General features: G+C 30.0%; 1 protein-coding gene across 3 annotated transcripts; it reads left to right on the forward strand.

The window, feature by feature from the left end:
- Positions 1-249: 249 nt before the first annotated feature.
- On the forward strand, positions 250-9611 carry LOC132739952 (uncharacterized). Of its 3 annotated transcripts, XR_009627079.1 has the most exons (10): positions 250-381; positions 1202-1237; positions 2750-2869; positions 3773-3854; positions 5063-5130; positions 5269-5341; positions 5582-5643; positions 5790-5862; positions 6257-6312; positions 6971-9611. XR_009627079.1 is itself a non-coding variant. In XM_060727799.1 (9 exons), the coding sequence occupies exons 1-8, from the start codon at positions 324-326 to the stop codon at positions 6271-6273; spliced, it is 516 nt and encodes a 171-aa protein (XP_060583782.1). In that variant the 5' UTR covers positions 250-323; the 3' UTR covers positions 6274-6312; positions 6971-9611. The 3 variants fall into 3 exon arrangements, 2 of the variants coding, with proteins under 2 accessions (XP_060583782.1, XP_060583783.1); XM_060727799.1 differs by lacking the exon at positions 5790-5862; XM_060727800.1 differs by lacking the exon at positions 5790-5862 and having other exon boundaries at positions 5069-5130.
- Positions 9612-10205: the final 594 nt, after the last annotated feature.

A 10205-nucleotide genomic window follows, 5' to 3' on the forward strand; every position in this document is an offset into this window, starting at 1 on the left:
AGCTGAATGTTCTGGAACATTCAATTCCATCGGGTAATCAAACACGATTTTAATACATTTGCCGAAATACAGATTTTAAGCATGAAAATTATATTTATTATTTTATTATCGTAGATTGGTTGTCATGCACCTTGATGCCTATTTATTGACAACTGAACAAATATGAATAACTTAATCAGTTGATATGTACATGTTTTATGATAACATTTAAATGAATGATACTTTGATATCATAATATTTTGAGCATTATGTACATGAAAAGGTATAGTTTGATAATTGGTTTCATAACAACATGAAGAGGAAGTTTTAGATATAATAAAACTATGTCATATTTAAATTTTAAATTGCTCTTTTTCTTTATTGTATTCACAGCAAATGAAGGTAAGTTGTTACACTCTTTTGTTTTAAATATTTATTTTATTTTTTAAATTTCATTTTCATTCTTTACTAAAAATGGCGACATTTGATTTTATAGATATTTGACATCATTGGATATTAATACCCGCTATTGTACGGAATGCCGTAAAGCAACGTAATGTCCCGAATTTTGCCGAAGTTCATTAGAATTCATAACACATCCTTAATAATGCTTATTTCAATTGTAAATATTAAAATTTGTAATATATCATTCATTAAAAGTCCTTGTGGGAAAGATACACGTTAACAAATTAATCAGCTGGAAAACGTAAATCATTAAGTTGTTCATTAAATTAAATTTACTTTATTAGTAAAATGGTTCATAATAGAAGGTCTGCAGTATTATAAATAATTACTTGGAAAGTATTTTCTTTCATTCGTGGCAAGAAAACCACGAAAGAAATCTGTGGATGGTGTAAATAGTGTAAGATACCTGATACAATACGAAAAATTCTTATATCGCCTAGAACAAAATATTATTATCCATCTTATAATTATTCATACTAAATGACTTAAAACTTATTCAACATTGGCTTTTCTTTTCTTTCTTTCAATAAATATTTCATGAGATTATCCAACTGATTCATTTCTTATATTTTTGTCAATATTCTATTTACTTTTTGAAAACTGTGCCCATCGTAGACCAATCTATTTCATCATCCGCAAATTACAGTGTTATACAATATTTAATTTAAATAGTTTGAAGTATGACATAATTAACGTTTGTAGCCAATTATTCCATTGTTTTATTAGCAAAATATATAAATTCAAAATTATTTTTCAGATGCATTCCTGGCGCAAACTGATTCCGATGATAAAGGTAAATTGTACAAATGATTATCCAACACTGCAGTGTCCTATTTTAGTACATATATGTGTATGTATTGCGGCAATTGTAATGTGACACATTTGGTCAATTTGTTATAATTTAAAGTATCGAAAGTGTTCAATTAGACAACTGATTATTCTTAACATTCTGTTTTGTAATTCATTCATTTTGAACAGGCCATGTAATGAATTTCAATTTCAAAATGTTAAATCTCTGTTTTGGAGAAATTAATAATCACAATTGGGCAGTGATTGAAGAAGACAATTTTGATACAGAACTTAAGTAAGCTAGTATGATAGGTATCCAAGCCCATGTCCGGATTCGAAGGGCAAGTGATACTAAGTAAACCACCATAAATATAGAGACTTAAAATATACATGTATATATGATTCGATGTCAAGATTCTGTTTATTAATACACTTTTCAAATCAGGTCTAAAAAATTAAGTGTCACGCAACCTTTGTATAACCTGAAAGTTTGAGAATCAAAACCTGAACATGACTTTGTAAGAAAGTAGCTTAAACCCCAGTCACACTAGAGCTTAAGATTACTTGCGACCACCGGCGACTTGTTAAACTGACGATCATCAGCGATTGATTGCGACCAAAACCATTTTTGCACGCATAAATTTACTTCTGCGACTATCGTAAGACCAGTCATCATTGACAATCGCACGACAGGTCATAAGCAAACGTACGATGGTCTCAAGATTGTGTGGGATTACTTACGACTACCCGTGACCTGTCATGCGATCACGTACAACTTGTCGTACGACCATCACACGATTACTAAAGACTACTCAAGATTGTCAGTGGCTAGTGGCAATTTGAAAAGACTGTCGTAAGATTGTCGCACTTCTGAACGACCATCGTGCGACAGCCTAAGACCTTATAAGATCACTAGCGACCTGTTTGATCGCAAGGAGGTTTTTGTGCAAGCTCAAAAACCTCTCTACGACTGAAATTGGTCGTGGGACCTAAATAAGATAGCCTGCGACTGTCAAAGATCACCGATGACCGTCGTAAGACGTTTTAAAGATTGTCCGCGACCAGAGGTCACTGGTGATCGTGAACTGGTCTTCACTGGTCGTAAGCTCTAATGTGACTGGGGCTTTAACTTCCTCTAATTATAAGTCATGCATTAACCACAAACCTGCTGAATGCGAGTGAATGTTTTGGCTAGCTTTGTAAATGTAACAGAATATCAAGGATTTCAATGTAAAATAAAAACAAATGACCAACCAACAATAACGGGTCTGATCAGTGTGCGCAGATAAACATGTTGATCTAGCTATAATACTGGTTTACTGTCGACTCTAGCAAGATAAGGTTTAAAAAGGACAAAATCTTATCTAATTCAACTTACTTAGACTTTTGATATACACAGAAATACCATTAAAAGTGTTATTAAAACAATAGAACACATAAAATATGTAATACTATTACGTCTGTTTACAACATAATGCATACATTATTTTGAACAGAGATTATTCAATCATTTCAGGATATGGCGATTTAGGGCTACCAATTATTATTTTGGACGGCACTGCTGTGTTAGGGCTAGGTTTTCTAATTGGTGTTTGCTGTGCTTGTGTACTTTTACGCAAAAAAGAAAAGATAAAAGGTATCATTATATTTGTTTATGATTGTTTGAAATTAATGGACTAAACTCAATTCTGTGTTGATACTTTCAATGTTTTGTGTAGACCAATATAGGAACGGTTAATTGTCAGTCTAATGACAATTAATATTTGTATCGATAATTGATTATTTATCAAAGGGGAGCGGTGGCCTAGTGGTTAAGGTGTCTGCCTCTCAACCCAGAGATCATGGGTTCGAGCCCTACTCGGGTCACGACCATGTTTCTTCATACGACATCAGTACTGGTTGGTTCTAGGAAGCGGACTTCATATTGATTAATATAAGTTGCAAGAACTTGTTTCGCAATTGAGCTTAAATAAATATGTTTAAACCAATTATTTTTTTTATTTTTGCGTTTTGAAACGTATACGCAAAATGTTCATAACAATAAAAATTCACAATGAATTTAGTATCCAAGGAAAACAATGCTTAAATAGCATTTTATTAAACTTGTTCATTTTTCTTGTTTATATCTACAGTACTACGTTATAGGACGCAAATACAATGCAATACATTAGGAATGTAGTAGTTAACATTATCATCAGAGAAAAACTACACAAACTATATAATTGTAAATTTGGCGCATTTATTGTCTATGCTTTTATCAAGATATTGAAATGTTGCAATAGTAAAGTAATCATCTAAACATTTTTCTCCATCGAAAATTACTTAAAATTACCTTAATTTCATTACTTGAAATAAAATACATGAGTTTTTGGTCTAAAAACTTAATAATATACTATACTATAAATTTGATATTTCAACATATTGATACACAGCCTGTACCATATGTAACTGTATAATAAATAAAAAGTACACTCAATACTATTTCCATGAGTATAGTTTCAAGTTAGCATTGTCTAAAATTGATTTAATTTGCTATTAGGCAGAATACTTCCGATGAAGGAAGATCAACAAAGGCCAACACAGTCTGTAGAAACTGTTTCCTTTGCTTTAAGTCCTTCAGTGTAAGTTATTCTAATTGTTTGTTCTTGCACAATTTATTTATAGAGCCATATTTCTGCCAACAAATAAGCAAGCATTAATTAATAACAACATTAATTATCTGAAACATTAGTTAGTGTTCGTGTTTATACATTAACTAAAATACTTATCTGGTTAACAAGATATATTTTCTATTATAAAAGTTATGTTATCTATTTCTCAAAAACTGTTAACACTGATCTTACCATTGTCTGATACATTAAGTGGTTATCAAATGTTTTGTTTTTTATTACAATAGATAATTCATGTTTTAATCTATTTGATATTCATGCCAGTTTATAAGTGATAACTCTTTCTATAAATAGTGAAAATGTTCAGTTACTTTAGAAGTGTGATGGAATACTTCGGATACCTTCCTTTCACATACCTTGCAAGACTAAGTTATCTTAAAATCCTGAAATATCTTTTACCAGATTTAGTTTACTAAAACAGTCCAAAACGTATTACTTATTTACATACTAACCAATACGAAGTAGGATAAACATGTTTATCTGATATTTATCGGGTAACACAATTTTTTTATGTATAACCACTCAATATGTCAGATAAAAGAATTTAAAATTATCTTGTGCAAATAAAAATTATTTATTATGTATCAAATAAATGACTGACTAACATAAATATTTTACAGATAAACATATAATTTATTTATTTGTTATATTTTAATCAATTGGAAAGTGTAAGCAGGTCTAGACATTTTTCTGTGTTTTTGTTTTATAGGTACTTGTTTGTCATTTAACTTTTAAACAACATTATATCTTCCAGATCTTTTATCAGAAAATTCCATGTATTGAAATCTTATTAACACAAAAATTATCTAGGTAGCAGTTAATTGACGTGGTATTGAAATGTGTAACTGTTTAATTATTGGCAGAAATTTGCCTTATAAATGTAGTGTTATTTGCATGCGCATTATTAACATTTGGTTAGCTTAAAACGAGAATAAAAAGTTCAAGAGTTTTAGAATATTTTATATTTTACTTTTTCACGTAACAAATAACTTACTTAAACATAAAATAATTTACTATTGAGATATGTAAAGAAGAGTCTCTAGAACTAAATTTAAAGTGAATATTATCGTCGTTTGTAACGTTAGTACAAGTATCAGTCTCACTACTGCTGCCATTTTAGTTTTTTATTTTAATATAATATTTAAAATTATTACTTTAAGGAACAGTAATGTACGAATCCAAACGGGAACGAATGCGGAAAACAGACAGACTAATGATTCTCAAGAAGGTAAGTTATTTCTTACATCGAAGAATGTTTGATCTTGATTATTTTTTGTTACTCGGAAATTTGATGTTTTCGGCAAATTTTAAGAATTTATTTTGAGCACTTTTAGGTTGATGTGTTTGTTTCTGTTTAACAAAATAGGTCCAGTGAAGAAATTTAAGACACAGTTAAAACAGACTAGGGGGACTCGATTGAAAGATTCTACACCTACACCGTATGCTATCCTTTACTGTTTTGTTTGTTCCTTGTTTGCTTTAATATTAATTTTTTAAACATTTTCCTAATCAACTTATCAGAATAAACATCACTAGCTTTTATAACATCTACACAAAATACTCATTGGTAAATTTGAGAAATGTAAGTTTTGTTTTATTTTGATTTGATCCGTACTGCCTCTGTGAAAACATCTTTTTCTCTACGTATTTCTTACGTCTTCATTTTTTTTAATTTCAAGGCATAGTTACGAAGAATTTCAAAACAGAACAGACGCAGAAAACATTTACGATTCTATAGAAGGTATGTTATTTCTCTTATTGTATTCCTCCTTTTGTTTTGCTTAAACTAAGTAAATCAGTGATTTTGAATGATTTTCAACACATCATAAGCAGGGATTTAATATTTTGTTTATAATAAGTTAACGTATTTGCTGCTTTTCAAAATAGGATTAGCAAAGTAAGATGAGTCTGAGACAGGGCAATCAAAAGAGGCGGCACTGCATGATTCGGCTTCTGCACCGTATGTCATCCTTGATTGTTTCTTCATATCCGTGCTCTTTTGTTATTGCTATGAGATGAGCTTTATTATTCGATTATTAATAATAATATCATTAATATTTTGAATTGGCTAGGCAGAAAATATCAATGTTCCAAAATAGATAAGTGTAATTTTGTAATTGATTAAATCCGCTCAAGATACCTTATTATAATTTATCGAAAGTCCATGTACCATCAAAATGAGACATATTGAATTATTCACAAGTTATCAATCTATATTGATTTTAATATAATTCCGTGTTTTATACAAGAAGATCTTGCAAGACACCGATTTATGAACTTAATTAAGTGTTAATATTTTTATTCTTCGAATGTTTGAGTCAGTTGGATTAATGCACTCGTATTTTGTTTTACAGACAAACATACCCATTAAATAACATATTTCAGTCGATTCCAGTGAAGCACAGAACAGGTAATATAATGTTAAACTCTCAAAAATGATGTATTTTAATTTAAAATACTTTCATCAATTAGAATAGTTTTTAGACACTTTACTAATAAAAAAAACTGATGTTTTAAAATGTTTGTATAAACTATACTAAAGTTCAAATCTGGAACATTTAAATTAAGTAAAGAGTATGTTATATAACACATACTTATAGTATATGTTAGAGTCATATTGGTTTCTTACGTAAATAAGAAAGCTTAAAAAGGTATCACTTTGCGAAAGCAACTGTGAACTTTCTGTATGTTACGAAGGACATTCAATATGCACATGGTAACCGCTTAGTGCTCCGCCCACTTGCGTTTTATAATATAAAACGTCCAGTTTATATAAAATCTGTTCTATTAAGATTTGAAACCTGAAAAAATGCAAAATCCTCGTCGGTGATTGGCTTAAAGAAATTTGCGAGCACTAATTGTAGTTGACAGTTATTGCTTTAAATATGATTAATTTGAATGTTGTCAAGGGAAATAGGCTATACAAAAGTACGTTTAGAATAATTTGAAAATAGTAAAAATACCAAATTTACCATTTTAGTATATTTTATTATTTCATATCTCCAAATATTAGTGTATATTATATATATATATAGGTTATTAAAAGTTATTCATTTGCATATTTTCAGCCGATCACATAGTGACAAACTTTGACAGATGATATGTTAATCAACAGCCGATTAAACTTTGAACATGGTGTTCTTTAAATCTCAGTTTCAAGTTCTAACCTAATTACACCGAAGACATTAATAATCTGCTTTGCAGATACTTTTAAGTTTGAAACATTTTGACTTGAGACTGGGAGATAATGAAATTTACAAATAATCAGCACTTTACTGTGACACAGTTCAATAGCATATTCTAATACCACACAATTAGAAATAGCAATGTTTATCATTATAAATTTATACATAAACTTCTTTCAATCCTGGAAAAAAGCAGACTGTTTTACCCTTTCTTAAAGTTATTTATTTGCTTTGATTAATAAAAATTATATTTTAAATGCCAATTATACCCAAAAATTCTTACTTTTAAATTTTTACTTCTCAAAAGCTTCTTTGATGTTCAGATATAGTTTACAAAAATATAATCAGCCATTAACCAGCACCATTATTTGTTTCTGTTGCTTTTTTGCAAGCCGTACATATAAAGTGATTTAGTATTTTGTATTGAAGTCAAAATACGACCTTATTATATTCTGCTTTTTAATGGCAAATAATTTCATATTTAACTTTTTACAGATAGCTAGCATTCAAGTATGTTCTTAAACTATTTGTTATCTAAACGTAGCAAAACTCATGTTTGATCTTTTTGTAAAGGAGAAAAATATTCGCTTCTGAGTCGTTATGTGCCTCATAATGATAAGAATTGCTTAATTGTTAATGTTCAAGTATTCCTGCTTGTAAAAATATATGTAAAAGAAATATAATTTATATAACTTCAATATTGTGTCATATATTTGAGGTATAATCAATAATAGTATAAGTTATATGCACTTAATAACACATGCATATACAAACTGGCTAATTTCATTTGATTTGTCAATTTGTTTGCGACGTTTTTTCAAGAAATAATTTCTTTGAAGCAATGTTAATAGAAATAAGTACATTATGCGAAATGTCACTATTATTATTCTAATTTATTGACAAAAATTTGTTTGCATTATGAAATATGTACTTTGTTTTATCATGTTTATGATAAAAATATTATTGCACTTTGTTATCTATTTCTAACAAACCAATGTAGTATAATATTTGTTCAATAACTGTAAGTAACTTTTGTAAATAACTATAGTAACTGATATTGTTTACCATATGTACATGTATATAGTAAAATATGATGAAATATTGAAATACAAGTTTCCAGGAATTTGGCTACAATCACGATTGTAAATGAAATGCTTTGGATGCTAATTATTAATATCTTCGGAGGCATAACATTATAATATAATGAGTAAACCTTCATATTTCACTATCATCCACTCTTGCTGCTGTACATGGAAATTCTCCCTTTTACTGAATATGCTTGCTCTTCTGCATAATGGTCCAAATATTATTCTCGCATACTCGCTGTCTCTTCAAATAAGAAATTTTGTTTTGAAATTGAATCCCCATACAGACGATCCCTTCCATGTTACAGGAGTGCTACATTCAAAATGTATGTTGACTTATTTATTTATCGCTACTTTCACTAAAATAGTTTGAATTCAATGGCTGCATATTGTTCTTTATAGGAGTCTTCTGACGGGACTGAACATAATTTTCGAGATTAATGCTTTGTTTGATGTTGGTCTAAAACAATAAGTTGTATGCAAAATTTCAGATCATTCCATCACCCTGTTTTCAAGAATTATTATTCTAAATGTAATTAAAGAACCAAAATCGAAAGGTGTTGCATCGCTTTTCATTCAAATACAATATTCAATTTATTCTGGGTATATTTCTTCGTTTAAATGCCCCTGTTGATATATGTAAGACCATCAAATTTTATGTTTTTATGTCACCTCTACGGTGTAGTGGACTACCTCTCCTATACCGCTGAAATAATTTCAATGAATTTTTACAGGATTGATATGTAGCTAAAGTACTTGCGCACATTACACGGGTTTAAGTTATGACAGTTCAGAAAAGGGTGTTTTTGTGTTACCAGCTACTAGTTCGGAATACTCTTTAGAAATTACTTGTGCATTTACATCAAAAGTTAACATGAATGATCAATATTATGTCATGTTGTGAATCTCATCAACATTTTTTGGATTTTACTATTATTGTCAGAGTGATTTCCCTTAAATTATTTTGATTTTTAAAAATTTGTCCGGACGACTCCTCTAATACCACTTATGCAATTTAATGAATTTTACGGGTTTGATCGATAGCTCATGTCCTTGTACACAAAGTACACGGATTTTCTGATAAAAGGATTTTCAGCCGAGTTATGGACCTTGAAAATGTGTTTTGCCCTGTTCATAATTTTGGGTCTCCAGCTACAAAGTAGCAGCAACATGCAATTAGATATCCTGGGGCGACATATGTTATTACTGCAGGCCCTTGTTAGGTTTTAGGACTTCAGTAGAGGTCTTTTTATTTATCTGGAGATAATCATCAAATTCCTCGCCCATCATCAACAAATTCTTCAACTGCATCTTTGTCCACTACGTCGTCTATGTCTAGCTAGTACGTATTATGTCGTCAAGTTCCTGTTTATATGTTCTACTGTACAAAGTTCAAAGTCTACTGAGCCAAATAGACATTCGTCCCACTGAATCTAGTATATTCGATGTTCTTGCCTGTTCAGAAACTTGGCTTGATCTCAGTATCTACAATTCTGATATATGTATATCAGGTATTTATTCTCCGAAAATTATAATTATTATTATTCAAACAAACATCAATCAACAAGGTTTAACAGTTGTTCCAATCATTTGATAGAACCAACAAAATATTCAAGTAAGAATCAAAAAGGATGGGTGACATCCAATAGACACACCTCCCAACAATCAGGATTAATAGCAAGGAGCACAGTAGGAATAAAATAAAACAGAAGAGGACACAAGGGCGGAGCACGGAACGGGCCTCAGCATAAACAATCCAACAAGCTTTTTTGATGATCCGTTTAATTGATATAAATACGAAATCAACACTTTATTTTGAATATTATTGGCAGTTGGAACAAACAACAATACATGCTTCCAATGTGGCCTGATAGGTAATGGTTATGTAAAAGAAGTGATCTTATCAGTGAAATATTTAAAATTCAATTACAGATGAATTTTAAACTAAAACATTACTACTAACGAGTGGCGTATGTCTGTCATGAAAAAATACATATATCTTTATATAATAATGCAAGAAAAAGAGTTTCAAT

Source organism: Ruditapes philippinarum, unplaced genomic scaffold (assembly GCF_026571515.1).
Source record: "Ruditapes philippinarum isolate M1 unplaced genomic scaffold, ASM2657151v2 ctg4842_1_1_1_1, whole genome shotgun sequence".
NCBI classification, from domain to species: Eukaryota; Metazoa; Mollusca; class Bivalvia; order Venerida; family Veneridae; genus Ruditapes; species Ruditapes philippinarum.